The 17,372-nt window shown below is 36.1% G+C and overlaps 1 protein-coding gene across 33 annotated transcripts in view; it reads left to right on the top strand.

Moving 5' to 3' along the window:
- Positions 1-17,372, top strand: part of LOC145680673 (uncharacterized) — a 613,323-nt gene that overhangs the window by 231,527 nt on the left and 364,424 nt on the right. Inside the window, exon 5 of one of the 33 annotated variants that reach the window (XR_014130656.1) lies at positions 9,009-9,144. The exons of 30 other annotated variants lie outside the window; for them this stretch is intronic. Coding sequence is in view for 2 of the 3 variants with exons in the window: in XM_081751498.1 (XP_081607624.1) it covers positions 9,009-9,306 (298 nt within the window). In the remaining variant the exon portion in view is untranslated. Of the gene's footprint in view, positions 1-9,008; positions 10,161-16,397; positions 17,242-17,372 lie in introns of those variants that run through there. 2 more of the 33 variants (XM_081751501.1, XM_081751498.1) reach the window with 2 other exon arrangements.

Genomic DNA, 17,372 nt, shown 5'->3' with positions numbered 1-17,372 from the left:
TCATAGGTATAAAAATAAACGTATTTATATGCAACCCGCATGACCGTGTCACTCGGCGGGTTAACATAAATGACAGGCGATATAATGTTAACATTTACTGGAATCTACTATGGTTTTTATCATATCACTTGAAAGCGAAAAAGTAAAAATTATCTAAGTAACAAAGTTTATTGCGTTCCGGGGTGACCGCAGCGAAGCGGGGCGGGTTAACATAAATGACAGGCGATATAATGTTAACATTTACTGCAATCTTCTATGGTTTTTATCATATCACTTGAAAGCGAAAAAGTAAAAATTATCTAAGTAACAAAGTTTATTGCGTTCCGGGGTGACCGCAGCGAAGCGGGGTGAACGCTGCTAGTGTTCACATAAAAGTGTGAAAAATCAAAGAACCTTAAGGTGGCGTTATTCCCCTAAGTTACCTTAACTTAAAATGACAAGATATGCGATAGATAATTCAAAATTCGCAAAAACCTGTAAAAGTGAAATGTATCCAGTTGCCAACAAACACTGCAATAATAAATATTATTCTTGAGTATTGCTGTACCAGAATTTAGAAGTTTTGTAAATATCTGTGTATGTGTGTGTTTGTGTCAGTTGTCTTGCATCCTATCAGTATAAGAACTCAGAATGTCTTGCCTGTCTATTCCCTCACTCGAAGTCTTTAATTTCTAGTTCTCCATAAACGGATTTCCATTACTTAGGAAATGAATGAACTGATCTTTTTACCCTAGTTATAGTGGCTATATGGCTAGACGTTATACTACGTCCTACGTTTGATAAGAAAAATTAGTTTTCGTATGATTCGAGTGACAACTATTTTTAAGTAATGTGTACTGCATCATTATTTTGAGATTTAGGATCCATCTTAATGAACATATAAATGGACAGTTAATAAAGAACTTTCTGTGTAATCTAAATTATAGAATATTTAAAAGGAAGTTACTTAACTTTGACATTGTGACATTGTGTGTTTGAGCTTTGGGACATTCCATGTGAAATCAACCAATGAAATGGCGAAATCTGACCTGACGATCTTAGATTTTTGTAAAAATTGGTGCACAGCTTTATTACAGAGGGAGATTAAAATATCCCAAATATTACCTCTCTCCTCCTGAAACTGTTCCCATACATGGTGTTCAAAAATGCCAAAAAACGGCATTTTTTCAGTTACAGTGATTATTAAAAATTGTCATAAAATGGTTAATATGTGCACTAGAGACGTGGAACAAACACCATTGGAAAGCTTAAAGATTGGTCTACAAGTTGTACTGTGTTGAAGAAACCTGTAAAATAAAAAAATAACACTTCAAAAATTCAAATTAAGATTTTAATTTTGCATAGAAATGTCCCTCTGAATTTGTTCAAAATTGTTCAGGTTGTAGTCTCATATGTGTACTAAAACACCACAAACTTGCATTTTGGGCACTCAATAGGATCCGATTCAAAATTCAACATAACGAAGCATTGCACGATATTGACCATGTGAATATCTGGGTTCAGATCGATAACCATTTGCTTGGAGTTATTTACCTGCAGCATCAAAGGAATTTATATTCAATTTCATTTGTTCGTTGATGTATTCATTTGAATTTACACAATTATCCACCTTTTGAGTTATTTAGAGAGGTATTACGTTTCCAAACAGTACTTAATACAGGTCATTATTCTTGTTAGTCAGTATGGATCTTTCCAAATTTATGTTGGCTACATTGATACATGTTATTTTTATTCCTTTGTTTCAGGATTGCTATTACAGAACATATTATGAAAGGGAGGGATATATTTTCCTCCCTTTCACAATATTTGTATCAAATGTGTTATGAAACACAGTGACGCTGCTCACAATCACTTCACACACTTTCAGCACAAACAATTTGTCAATAAACTATTTTTCCTATTTCAGTTATCCACTTCCACATATCTGTGATAGCGATCCTGAAACGAAGGAATGAATGTAGCCAATATAAATTTAGAAACATCCATACTGATTAACAAGAATAATGACATATTGAGAACTGTTCGGAAACGTAATACCTCTCTAAATAACCCGAAAGGTGGATAATTGTGTAAATTCAAATGAATACATCAAGAAACAAATGAAATTGAATATAAATTCCTTTGATGCTGCAGGTAAATAGCTACAGGCAAATGGTTATCGATCTGAACCCAGATATTCACATAGTCGGTATCATGCAATGCTTGGTTTATGTTGAATTTTGAATCGGATCCCATTGAGATGCCCAAAATACAACTTTGTGGTGTTTTAGTACACATATGAGACTACAACCTGAACAATTTTGAACAAATTCAGAGGGACATTTCTATGCGAAATTAAAATCTTAATTTGAATTTTTGAAGTTATTTTTTATTTTACAGATTTTTTCAATATGGTACAACTTGTAGAGCAATCTTTAAGCTTTCCAGTGGTGTTTGTTTCACGTCTCTAGTGCACATGTTAACCATTTTATGACAATTTTTAATAATCACTGTAACTGAAAAAAAATGCAATTTTTTTGACATTTTTGAACACCCTGTATGGAGGCACTTTCAGGGGGAAGAGGTAATATTTGGGATTTTTTCATCTCCCACTGTAATAAAGCTGTACACCAATTTTTACAAAAATATGAGATGGTCAAGTCTGATGACTTGTTGATTTGACATGGAATGTCCCCTTTGCAATTTAGGTTTGTAAATACATAATAATCAGATGAATATTTTTCCATTGTGTTTTGCAATAAAAATATTTGTAATGGTTATTTCATTTTTGTTATAATATTTTATGAGTAATTAGATTTGTTCTTTCTTGCATTCTTACAAATTACTGTTGCAAATACTTGAAAATAAAATCATTTGAAGAGGTTTAAGACAGCTTATACTGTTGTTGATTAAACGTAAATTGTCTTTTGAAACTTACTTTAATCATCCATTTTCCTTCTGAATACTTAACTTCATGTAACAATAGCAGTAGAAATTTAACAGTGTATTTGCTTTATCTATAGTAACATACATCTAAATATGTCTCTCACTTGCAGACTGCTAAGGGACTGTAAATTTGGACAGCAATTTATAAGTTCTTGTAGCATTTTTGGTAGTGAAGGAGAATATTATCATTATTAGTGGTAATGTTATGCATTTTACTGTTTTACGTGGACATGAAACGTAAGATCAAACAATTTTTTGTATATCACAATGAAGTATGATGATGGAAAGCAAAATTTGCGAAAAGTACTGACAATTACAGCCTGGATCCAGAAAGTTCAGTGAGTTTGTCTATAATTCGAATGAATTGTTATCTCACCTGAAACAGCAGTTATTGTCCTTCGAAGTAATCCATGTTCATGGTAGTGCACTTCCGGGAACGGCTGAACAAGTCCTGGAAATTCATGGCATACCTGTCTTTTAGGAATGGCCTTCAGCTGGGTCGTAACATTACGTTGGATGTCTGAAAAAAAAAAAAAAAAACCCTTTGGCCCCTAAGGGGTGATTTCAGCTTAGGGAACAAGAAAAGGTACGGGGACACCAGTCTCGAGAGTAGAGTGGGTAATTGGTACAAGTCCCCTATTTGGCAGAAATTGCTGCACCAGAAAGCCAGTGTGGGGACGGGCATTAACATGGAACAGGGTCCAGTCACTTTGGTTGGCGTACCCGCTTAATCCCTTACAGCAGATGTTTCAGTATTTCTACATACATTGTGGGATTTAATTTGGTGCCCTCGGGGAGGAATTCTTTGTGGATGAGACCCGCAGAGTCTAAGAACACCGTAAGCATTGTCTTGATGCGGGATCTCACACTTCGCACCTTCTTTCTTTTCGGCGCCTATAGACCCTTCCACTGCATACTTTGACGCTTGCTTTCAGGATTACCTCAGGCACCAGCAGTGGCGTAGCACACTTTTGCGGGCCCCCCCGCAAAGTATAGAGAAGGAGCCCTAGTTGTAAAGCCGATAGAAGTAAGATTGAAGTTCTACTTCTTTAAATCTTTATTCATCGCAAGACTTCGGGGCCCCCTATACGTCGGCCCCCCCCCGCACTGCAGGGGTTGCGGGGGCAGCTGCTACGCCACTGGGCACCAGGTCTCGTTGTCCGTGACGATGGTTTTCAGGAAATTGAGGTCTCTTTCCGCCTTGTCGATGAAGTCTACACAGGTGTCAAGTCCAAGTTGCATGCTCCGGAGCCAAAATGTGGAGCGCGAATCGGGAGCAAAGTTTGCGTTTACCCAAATCCGAGTTTACTATGAGGTGGGTTGTCTCTCACGACCGATTCCTACTTCTCCGCTATTATTTACACTGTCACATGACGATCCTGGGCAGTGACGACGCCAGAGGGGGGGCAAGGGGGGCGAGCGCCCCCCTAGTAGCTACTTCTGCCCCCCTGACTGCCACCTAGACTGCCCCCCCAGACTCTTACAATCTTTAAACATTCTACATGTAGTATTTTATATCAGTATCATAACTAATCTCATTGTCAAATTGTAGTCTACTTTCCATGCATTTACTGTGTGGCAGATTAGTCCTCAAGCTTTCTTCTTTGAGCGTCTGGGTATGCACGCATATTTGTTTTCTAATTAGACCCTTTTGAGGTAAATTTAGTTCTACTTCTTTCTTACGATTTTTAATTATTGTGCCTAGCGAACAATAGTAGATTTGGTCGGCTTGTTTTCTTCTCATTGGATCAACTTCGATTGGAAACAAAAGAAAGGTAAAACCATTTACGTAACTTATTTGTATTTAGGTTGAAGTTTCCAGTTTCATATTTTGTTTTATTTAAAGGTTCTATACTTCTTTTTTCTGAAACATTATTATCGGCTTTCAATATTCAGAGGATTGTACAGTGCTCCAGTTTTTGCAGAAAAGTTAAAAAATCTGAAGATTCCTCGCACCACTGTTCGTAGCACTACCCCTATCAGATCTAAAATGGCGTCGTTTCAAGTATTATTTAAATTTCGGAAATAAGTACACGTAATAGTTAGACGGAGCTAAATCTGCGGAATAAGAATGATGATCTAGAAATTGAAATTCTAGATTATGCAATGTCAGTTGTGTTCGCAGGGGCTTTATGGACAGGTATATTCTCCTGAAGGAACATAATTCCTTTCTTTTCACTTTCCGCGGCGTTGAACTTTAAATTTTTCTTTCAGTTTTGTAAGTAATGTAGAGATTCTGCATTAAATATCTGACCGTTGCGGAGGTAGTCTATGAGTACCATTCCATACTTATCCCAGAAGAATGTTACAAACAGTTTCTCAACCTACTTCTGTGTCTTGAAGTTCTTGGGGCGATGGGGAAATGAGTGCTATTACTCCATTGACTGTTGTTTCGATTCATGATCATTGTGGTACAACCATATTTCATCTATGGTTACTATTCGTGAGCGAAATTGATCAGCATTACGGTCAAATTGGAAGAAGACTTCTCTTAATGCTGTCACTCTTATTCTCCTTACATTTTTTGGGAACCCATTATGCCGAAAAATTGAGCATACCCAAGCCATTCTGAATTATGCTACCAACCAGGCCGGTAGCCAGCCCAAAAATGTAGGGGGGGCCCGGCCGAAGTTAGGGGTGCCCGATCTAACTATATTATAGTTCATCACCATATTATAGTTCATTTGCAAGCCTACCGTGAAAATTTTAGGGGGGCCAGCGAAAATTTATTGGGGGCCGGCTCCCTAGACCCCCCTGGATACGGGCCTGCTACCAACGCGTTCGAAAGAAATGCCCAGAATCTGTGACACAAGTTTTGCTGAGAAGGTAAAAATTGAGAAAGCGGGGTGCAGCCAGACCTCAGACTATAATAAGTATATCGTGAGTTTACTATACACTTTAAAAACTATATAAATAATAGCTTAAATTATTTTTGTCACTCAAAAATTGGGGTGGCCTAGGCCCTCCGGCCCAGGGCTATATCCATCACTGGCTGAAACGCTGCAAGAATAATGTCACAAATTGCATCCATGATTTCGGAAAGAGTCATTGCTTTTAATCATCCTGGATGTAAAACATAATTTGTTGAGAAATCGCCACGTTTATACTAAGCCACTTACTCCTTTACCACTGTATATAACGGAGGAGAGTCCCGTGGTGTTTCACTGATTTCCTAATTAATTTACTTCGGTGACTTTCCTTGGTGGAACAAAAATGTATAACAGTTAGGATCTGGATGTTCGTGAAATTATCTGTTTGGGCACACATAATCACTTCAGAGCCCTGAGAAACAATAAGAATTTCATTATTAATATGAAAATTTGTATTTGTACATACAGAGATATGTTTCTCTAAACTACGGTTTCATTTTTCTACCTAGTACCTACACTCCTTCTGGATTGGACTACGACATTTTCAGCAGCTCCTCGTATATATATATATATATATATATATATATATATATATATATATATATATATAGAGAGAGAGAGAGAGAGAGAGAGAGAGAGAGACGTAGCACGTAGTACTAGACAAATGTGTTACTTGTAGCATACGCGAAAATAATTCAATTTATGTTCAGGCTTCAAAAGTTTCATTGAAAAATATTTCATGTGCAAACGTTACTTATTTGTCAGTTACAAATTTTACTTGAAATAAGTTTAATTTATAATCATATACGTCTAATATGAAAATAGCAACGAAATGCACAATGTAATGTAAATTAAGTCAAACGTAATAAATATGTCATTTTTGGTATGGCAAATAGCCGCCCCCCCGAAAATGTATCTGCCCCTCCTTTGCCCCCCTAAGAACTTAAAGCTGGCGTCGTCACTGATCCTGGGCCAAAAGTTCTTCACTTTCTGTACGTTGTTCGAGGTGCGTGCATTTGCGAGGCAGCCAGTTTGGGGGACAGCATATTCGTTTGCTGCTTCATTTTGGTTTCCATTTTTGGTTTCGATTACACCTTCATTACAATATGCTGTTCGTCCACAATACTCGCAGCGCCCCCGCTCGGGAACTTGTTCAGACATGTCTTGATCTGTCCGGCGCGGGATGCGGCGGTGTAGCACTTTTATATCTGTGACGTCATAAACCGAACTTCCTGAGCAGTAGTTGTATATATAATTACAAAAGGCACATCGTCATCCTGGAGATATCTAAACTGGTTTTGAACGTGTCTATATAGAGCTTTTGTGAAATGTTTAATCCGTATTTTTTTTTTTTTTTAAATCAGGAATGCCTTTATACAGTCGTTTATTTTCTTACTCATGTAGCGAAATTCTACGTAGATTGTTTTAGTTAATTATGTATTTTGTTTTTTAAAGCATTCTAAACCGAACACTTCTCTTCAATAACTGGGTGTGACTTTATGGACATTGAAATTGCAGATAATGTGGACTTGATATGAGACAAAAAAGTGTAAAAAGGGACTATACTTTCTCAACATCGTATAAATAATTGATTTAGTGGAAAAATAGTTATGAAAATAATTATAATACGGAGGATGGTAATTTATACTTTGTTGCAGTAGTAAGAAATAAGAACAGCATCATGTGGAAATAAAGGGTAGATTAAAGGTAAGAAGTGCATATTATTACTGCTAAAAGGGAAGTCCGTTTTCGTCTCTACTATTAACCTAAATTAAAAATGTGATGAAACATTCGCTAGTTGTGTACGAAAATGAATCGCTCTTGACGGAGGAAAACAAATGGTCTGGCTGTGAAGTGTGGTAACATGAAATGAAATGAAATGAAAATGTCTTTATTGAAGCGGGCGAGGTTCAGCCATGGCTGCTCTACCACCTAACCCTTGTCAAAAGAATACAATATTAAACATTACACATCAAAAGGAACAGAAAAAAAAACTAATAAAAATACAAGTAAAAGAATAAATCAGAAAATAAACAAGTAACATATGCAATAAAAAGTATCGATATTGTTGGATTTAGCTAAGCTGTTACATAAAACTGTACATGTCGTAAGTGCCAGAGGCCAGTCGCTGGGATTTCATCAAATGTGATTTTAATGAATTTCGAAATGAATTAAATTACTTTATTTCCGTGAGAGCTTTAGGTATCGCATTCCATACTCTCGGACCTGCTCTAGAAAATGATCCTTGCACTATCTTCAGTTTAAGTCTTTGTACATTGAATTTCTCACTGTTACGCGTAACGTGAGAGTGAATTTGTGACCGCTTTGTAAATTTACAATATAAATATTGTGGGGATTGAGTTTTAAGGTTAACATAAAATGTCCCTTATGTACATTCGCAGATTTCCGTTCCTAAAGTCCCCGTAAATGAATTTTATCAAAGTTGGTTTTTAAATAATTTCCTTCCACCTGTAAAATGTAGAAAAACCGTTAGGAGGATTTCAGGATAAAACTTGTACGCGTTTTTGGAAGTTTATTTCCCAGAGTCGCATTTCTGTTTCATTTAGTTGATGAAATATCTGAAAGGCTCTTCTTCACTCTTTAATATAGGCTTTGAGTATTCTCTCGGGTATAATCTTTAAATGAATTAGTACTATTTCACTTTTTTGCCAACGAATGGGAAGAATTGTTAGTGTGTTTTGAAGATCGAATTTAAATTTATGTGCAGTTTCTGGATCCACTTTCGGAGTTCATACGCAGTTCCTAAATCCATATCATGAAGCCTAGTTACCAAATGAGATCAATACTTAGTAAATCGTTTTTCTCCAGTCGAAAATGATAGATTCGCGTGATTTCGTGGAAATCGTTAATCATCCACGTGAAATTAGATTCCCCAAAATCACTTTTTGCTCTGATTTTAGTAATACAGATTATACTCAAGATGACCAGTATAATGTTTGGTGACAGTCTTTTCAGCCGTTTCTGCTAATCAATCCAATCAAAACTTCAAAAAGACTAGATACGACCTCTCACTTACTCTTCGCTGCAAAATTGAAGTTATGTAGACAGTTAGACAGATGTGCTAATTATGTAGAAAATGATAAACATAGTTACTACATGATTGTTCATTAATTTCTGTACGCTGTTTTCTTTTTAAAAGAAAATGTGTAGCGACAGAATTATGTCGATAATGTTTACTTGCTTTTCTTTCAGTGGCAGTGCAACCAAGGAGGTGAATGTAGTGAATGAAGGCAAATACAAAAGATATGAATGTCAACACTGTTCGAAAGGCTTCGATTTCCGTTCTCGTTTAGAGATTCACTTACGAATCCACACTGGAGAGAAGCCCTACGTGTGTAATGTATGTGGAAAAGGTTTTAATCAGATGAGCCATTTAAAGAGACATGATAATATTCATACTCCAGACAAACCTTTTTTCTGTAAAATTTGTTGCAGAAGTTTTGCGGCAAAGGAAGCTTTTGAGACGCACTATGTTATTCATTCATTTTAGTATTAGAAATTATATTAAAAAGCATGCGTTTTTTTTTAAATTGAATTTTGCTATAATTACTTTCTCAAGTTCGATAAATATAACTTTTATCAGAGCATGTGTATGAAAAATTGATATATGAAGTAAAACTTACCTGGTTTAGAATGTTTCTAATTGGGTGGTCTTGCTTAGGCGTGCCAGTGCCGTAATATGAAACTTTTTTGGGGGGACAAGCATTGAAAAATAAGAAATTTGGACCTTAATTAAAAACCTTAATAAATATTATCACTTGTAAGGCCCTGGCTGACGTTTTACTGTAGTAGGACCCAGATCACATTTATGGTTTGTCTTAAGGAAATACGGTTGAGATGTTGGGGCAGCAGCACGACTTAAATTATTTTAAGTTCTTTTGGAAATGGTATGGTGAGTCATTGCATGCTTCACTATCAAATTGAGAGAACGTTATTCAACATAATTCAAAACTTGGATAAATGGATAAATTTATAAGTAAATAGTATTTCTGAGAGCATTGATAGTAATCATTTTACTTAAATAGGCCCAAACCACATTTCTGTTTAAGATTTTTTTCATTCTTTGGATGTGGTGAACCTATTTCTTACTTTACATTCACATTTTTGTTTCATATGGAGAACGAAACTTTTATCTTAAAGTGGTTTGCTTGAAAAGGCCGAAATTCGGAATGGAGGACAGTTGCTCTCTACCCCCACAGTTACGGTACTGAGGTGAGCCCTTCTTTTAATTTTCATTGATGTAACACAAACGCATGTTTTACACAAGTATTCGAACTACGTGTGTTCCATCGTATTGTGTGCATTATGTTCATTGATGAAAATAAAATTCATTTTCATAATGAATTATTGTCTAAAGTTTTCTTTTTTTAAAATAATTTTTTGGTGAACCTATGTGTATGTAGATGTTGGTTGGTTGTAACTTAAATCATCTTTGAGGAGCCAGCTATTATGACTTGTGGATCTTGGGTTTAATGTGGGGTTCAAATCACATGTGGTCTACGGAAAGAGACTTACTAGGTTGGTGCGAATTTAATGACCACTTTACATCTGGCTTTTAGCAGCGAGGCTATATGAACCTACAGCTTAACGTGGAATTCGAATCACATAAGCTCCTGCCGGAAATCAAACCTGGGTCTCGCACGTCATAGGTGCGTACGCTAACCACTTAGCCACGAGGGAGCTCACAATACAGGTATAGACTGTCTCCATTAATGTTACAATGTCTGTGCACGTCCAGTAAACAGGCTGTGTTACCCGGATGCTCAATTGCACCAATTGAAGATTAAAATCAAATAAGATAATTCGTTGATTATTTTCATCTTTGGATAGGAATCTTACATCGTTGCACCAACAGCTTGTGAGAAAGGATTAACTTTTCCACGAATAATTGAAAATTGCTTAAAACTACGGCGTTTACATGACGTCATGTAGTGTCGTACATTTGGTTGGCTAAAACTTGTAACAACTGAAAACAGATTCGCGATCATGTGTGTAACTCTTTGTTAATAGATCTAAATACGGAACGAAAGCGAACGAAAAACTTCAATAAATGCCTGAATAAACGATGGAAATGTTGCAAGTATGCAACAAAGTTCCAAATTCATATTAAACGGTTGAAAAAATAAAATAATGCTGTGGAAAGGAATGAAAATACTTTTATTTGAAAATTAACGTTTTCAGTGTTGTAACGCCTCAATGTATAATAAAATTTAAAAATTGGCTGCCTACCAAAGTTATTTTTCAGTGAAAACACGTTCATCTGACAAAATTAGGTGCTATAATCATGTTAAAAATGAGTCAAACGTACCTACCTCTCAGTGGATGCTAAGTTGAGACGATCTTTCTAGGTCGATAAAAAGAATATAAAAATAAAAGCAACGAAGTATATGAAACAAAAGCGATGTTATCAAAACTATTAAAAAATATGAACATACCTACTAAAATACTCAGTAATAATTCAGCCCCGATGAGATCAAGCGCATCTCTACTCACTTCATCATCTGCATATTCCCACACCCTCAAGGAAGAATGATGTACAGGAATGCATGTCCGCACGATTATTTACATAGAAATAGAACGTGAATGGGCTAGTTCATGGTCGAAAGTGTGTAACCTTGTGTACTCAGCAGGAAGGGGCTCTTTATGTACACCTCAAGGTGATATTTAACTTTGGAACGAAGAGACACAAAGGGGCAAGTATGTAATATATATCGTTACTCATTATCTCGACAATTTTTCAGTTCTGACTTTTCTTATCTCTGATTTTAAATGCTTAAAACCTTTTCTCACTTGTAATATTATTCGTTGATCAGACCAAAACATTTTGACTCATACTCAACGCAAGGAAATAATAGAATAAAGTTAAAAATCTAATATTAATAACTTCTTTGCCGCACTGCAGGCACGTAGCCAAGGGGGGTCCGGACCTTCTTCTTCGAGACCAGAAATGTAAAAATTAAGGAAGGATGAAACAAAATGAAATGAGAAAAAGAAGGATCAGCGTTAAAAATTTATATATATATATATAATAAAAGCTTTTGATTACTCTTTCTTATGAAGAGATTTCTATTACTTGCAATACATGGTGGCGAGGTGAGCGAGATATCCTGGAAGAGTCAGGGAATTTGAAATTTCTAGAAAAGTTACGGAATTTTCAGAATTTTTGCTACTAGTCAGGGAGATTTCAAGCTTCAAAAAGCATAGTGCCGTTGTGTAACAGCATGGACATTTTTTATCATAATTTTTCTTCATCGCATCCTTGCAGTATTAAACATGTTATCTCAAAAATAATTTACTATTGCCCCTTTAACCTGTCATTTGGAACACAGTAGTTGACGGAACAATAAAAAAAAAAGTGGAAAGAAAGTTCTGTTAACATTTGATTCAATAGAGAAAGGAACTCAGATAGTGTAAAATATTTTACAAGACATTATTGAGTATGTACTTTTTATAATAGTGAATATGTATTTTTTTTTTATAATAGTTGAGGTCATAATGAAAGGAAAATTGTTATATTTGAATAAACAGACGAAGGACGTAAATATTATTTAATATTTTTCAATACGTTTGTTTTTCATTTTACTCGAGATTTCTTCATAGTTTGTTACTAAAATATCCTCATTTTATTGTCCTAACAAATCAATATATGTTGATAGTAAAGAAGTTTAGATTGATCGAGTTCCTGGGCCTTCAGTATTTCATGTCACTCCCCCCCCCGTTACGAAATCCTGGTTAAACGAACCAATATATGTTCCAGTAAAATAATTTAGAATGATCAAGACCCTGGTCTGATGACCACAGTCTTTCATGTCATGGACTGCCGCCCCCCTTCACGAAATCCTGGCTACGTGCCTGCCCACTGTGCACTGCTCTATTGATTTCGTGGGCCAGACTAGGTGTTAAGGGCTACGTCAGTTTTCTTTGAATTATGCAGAAATATTTTATTCCTTGTATGCCCGGCAGTGATCAACTTGGAAGATGTAGTCCCCACTCTATATTATCATGATCTTGGAAAAATGGAACACCGTATCACCAAGGATGTCAAAATACACATGTTGGTTCATGTGTTTCTGTTCACCTGTACAAGTGAGTGCAAGTCACATTATGTAAAACCTGCTTTGATACATCGTCAAATCGGGAAACTTCATTTACTTTTTTTTTTTTTTGTTTTGTTTGTTGGAGCACGACCAAACATAATGACCCGTTTCTACTATTCTGTCAGATGTTTTCTTGGATTCATTGTAACAAACTGTTGAGAGAATGAGTGAGAAAGAGAAGGTTTATGTATTGCGGATGAGGACAGTAAATGGTTAGTTTCAAGATAGAAGCCATATAGTCGATATAACTGAGTCTTTTAGTTGTTGTTTGGATGTTTTAGCAATAAATATGAAGAAATAAATTAAGAAAGTTAAAAATATTAATAAAGCTATTGAGTGGGTTTTGTATATATTAAGAGTGTAAATTTTCTTCTTACGAACTAAGAGTATTCAAAGTGTAGTAGCTGGTTAGTGGAATAACAGATGAAAGTAATTTGGAATCAGATGTTTTATTGGAATTGTTTGCGTTAGAGATACGCAAATTGATAAGGTTATCGCTTCTTAGAAAATCTGTAAGATCACTAACATTGTACATTTTCGAAGAGAAACTTCTTGAACACTATTGAGATTTGAAGTTTGAGTACAGCTCTTGTACTTCAAAGTAATACTACTTGAAAATCAGTTGCCAATATCTACATATACTCCCCAGTTATCTAGAGTAGTTATGCGTCAACAGTAGTGACGACGCATAAATTTCGTGGGCGGTAAGCGAAGGCGCAAAGATTTTTTTTTTTTTTTTTTTGAGAAGGCAGTTATTTTCTGAGTACAAGGATAGTTTTATATTACTACAGTACAATGAAACGTGCTTGAGGGGCATTTGGGGTTGGGCTTCCCTCTTTCTCTCCTCTAGCATCGTCACTTGTCAGCAGTGGTGGGTGATTTTGTTAAGCGTTACCAGTGAAACTCCATTTATAAGGATAGAAACAGACCATTATTAACCCTAGAGGGAAGTATATTTGTACGCTTATTATAAAAGCAGTACATGATAGGAGTAAAGTAAGTTAAACTTCGGTTCAAAGAAATAACAAAGTTTGATAGGGGTGATCTGTCATGCACCCCTAAAAGAGAGGGTATGGATATTGCACATTGAAAAGAGAACTCACAGTCGTATGTTAAAACATGTCCAGGTGGAACTACGTTATTTGACCAGTGAAATTTTGCGTATTTGTGTGAAGTTGAAATTGTCCTACCGTTAAAATTATGTGTTATCGACATTCAGCTACATGAGTAAATACATACGATTAAAATACAGCAAAATTTTTGCAGGTTTAGTTTTTGACGTTGTGCTTGAAGTATTAGGAGCTTGAATTAATTCTTGCTGCATTTACAAGAACAACTCAGCTATTTCAAAAGAACAATATGTTAAATTTTATTGAAAATATTGTCTTTTGGATCTTTTCCCACTCTTCGGATAACACATGGGTTCCATGATCTTGTGAAGCTGGCTACTTACCGAGTTTCAAAAGATCTGAATTGCTTTTCAGAAAGACGATGCAGCGTCGACCAATAGAAATGGTAATCTAAAGAAGCAAGGTATGGAAATAGGACAGCTGGATAAACCATCCCGTCGAAGTGCCTTCAAGGGTTCCTCCACTAAGTTTGTAATAATGTGCTCTGGTATTGTAATGAAGAACAGTAAATTTGTCATGTCTTTCAGCATATTGCGGGCGTTTTTCTTTGAGTGTTCGATTCAAATTGTGTGTGTTCGGTAGCGTTCAATATTAATACAGTAGAGCGTCGATTATCCGAACGTCGGTCAACCGAACGACCGCTTAACCGAACTGTGTACTCGCTCGCACCTGTTACTCTCCCACCCTACCGTCCACCATCCCCCTCACTCCCAAACCAAGTTTCCCACAGTAGTCACCGCTGGCGGAACATTGCTTCTAATGGGGCCTTCATAAGGCGCTGCTGACCGGCCAAGCCGCCAGTCGCTGTGTTTCAACAATCAGCACACTTCTGTCGGTTTGGCACTGGCTGTAGAAGTAGCGGCAGTATCAAAGCTGTTCAGAGCAACAGCTGCGCCAGCTTAGAGTTGAGGCGTGCCGCTCCGCGCATGGCAGATAAACATGTATAGTTCGATTATCCGAAGAAAACAGTTTTCCGAACACCCATGTCCCCCAATTACTTCGGATAATCGACGCTCTACTGTAGTTTGATCCTGTAGCAGCTCATAATTGATTACATCAATTCGATCCCACCAAATGAACCGCATCAACTTTTCATAAATATCTGTTGTGGCATTGATGGTCCACCGCAACGCACTCATGATTTTCCTGCGCTTAGGATTGTGATAAATCTACTTTTCATCGGCAGACACAATTTGGTGTAAAAATAACGTCTATTTCCGTCTTTGAAGCAAGAAATCGCAAATGGTTATGTTTGGCGACGTCTCTGTCAAGTCATGTGGTATATACAGTATCATCCTTTGTGGGTTATTTTCATTGGTTTTAAACGTTGGGTATCAGTTGACCTATCATCTCAGATTACTTGTTTCAGTTAACTTTTTAAGTGTTTGAGATGAAACTTTCCAATAACGCCTCTAATTCTCCATCTTCAAACCTTTTTCGGTGAACAGGACGCTGTCACTCATGGCAAAATCATTGCCTTTGATAATTTAAACCAATCTGCAAGTATTTTTAGGTTGAACATGCGAACCCGCCTCCACTAGCAAACTATGACTTTCAGATATTTTCAGGAAAATTAACATTTATGTTCTTTAAATTCAGATCTGGCCACACGTTGATATTAAAACTATTGACAGTACTTTTATATACCCTATATCACTTTCCGCTTTATTGAAATAACAATTACTGGCCTCTATTAATCAACAGCGAGAAATAATTCAAGCAGCTAATCTATACTCAGCTTAATGTGGTTTAAACAAGAAAATATCAAATGTGTAATCGTTTTCTTTAAATGAAAAGCCTTTATTTATCGATATGTGTAATTTTGGTCTTAAAATTCCTTATGCATTATCGACTGTGGGACTTATTCGACACGAGTTGACGTCAATGCAATACAAAATTTTCAATTTAGTTGTGATAGTAATTGTAACTATTTAGTGCATTATTTGGGGTGCTATCTGTAAATATTGCGGAGACTTTACGGTATGATCCATGTGTGAAATGTGATTACTCATTGTTACAAAATATTTGTAAGTACAGCATTGGCACTTACATTACCTTACGTAAATGCTCTCCCTCCTCGATCGGTTTGTTGACTCCTTGTAATGTCAAGAAATCCGGTCTCCACAGTACGCACCTAATCTTAAAGCTTTTCAGAAATTCTGAATCGGATCTTGTATGAGATCGTTGACATTTTTAGAAAATTTGTCAAAATCACATTAGCTTTACTCGTTTATCAGTAGCTATGACCAGTCAATTTACGATTTGTGTGTATCAATAGAAAAGATATTTTAGAAGTGATTGTGAGTCAAAGAGTTTCCTGAAAGCTTAAAATATGTATACATTTTTTGTTCCAGTGTTCGTGCTGGCATCGTCGATAAGGAAAGAGTGGTGAAAGAATTTGCGTGTCCATATTGTTCAAGATGTTTCAATCGTCCGTCTGTTCTTAAAATCTATTTACTTGTTCATATAGGAGAAAAACCATATTCATGTAATCATTGTGGTAAACAGTTTAGTCAAAAAGGTAATCTTAAAGCCCATGTAAAGCTACATAGACCAGAAAAACCTTTTTATTGTAAAACGTGCAGCCGAAGTTACGCTTCAGAAAGAGAACTTAAAGCTCATGTAGTGATCCACCCGCTATTTCAATAATAGGCAAGAGCGTCTGTGGAGTTATTTCCTGGAAAAGTCAAATTTATTTGATTGGGTTTTATTACGTCAATCACGTGTTATGTTTGTTCTCTGATCATCAGTATTATTACTTCCCGAAATATTTGTGGATATTAGGCTTATGATGTACAAGTTAAATTCATTTGTCACCTACGGAATTACTATTAAGAAAGTTCATTTTCTGTTTTGCTGATAGACTTGAATGGAAATGCTCTCAACTTGTGAAATGTTGATATTTACTTTAGTAGAGTGTATATTAGATACTTAAACATGAATGAAAATAGTGTTTTAAGTTGCTTTCTTTAATGATTTTAATTTTTAGTGTACTTGAGTGAATATCCAGGCAAAACACGTTACTTCTTCTACTCTTCCTTTTTAACTAATGAAATAAATTTGATTGAAACTTATTGATTAAACAGCTCATTTCTTTGCCCATAAGTTTTCGAAATTCGATCCCTGCGACTTCTGGATGTAGGAAGATATTAATAGTCCACTGGCAAAGCAATAATGTGCATGACGTAAACGAGAAGATTTGGATGGGATTCCAGCTAGATTTCCAACACATAGTTTTGGTATTCTGGAAACGGCTTCAAATTATTTGGACGCCAGTTGAGAACAGTCGTAGAGGTTGAATAAAAGTACGTCTTTGTAAAAATTTGAAG

This window comes from Thermobia domestica, chromosome 3, assembly GCF_964235325.1.
Source record: "Thermobia domestica chromosome 3, izTheDome1.hap1.1, whole genome shotgun sequence".
NCBI lineage: Eukaryota > Metazoa > Arthropoda > Insecta > Zygentoma > Lepismatidae > Thermobia > Thermobia domestica.
This window is presented reverse-complemented; position numbering and strand designations above follow the sequence as displayed.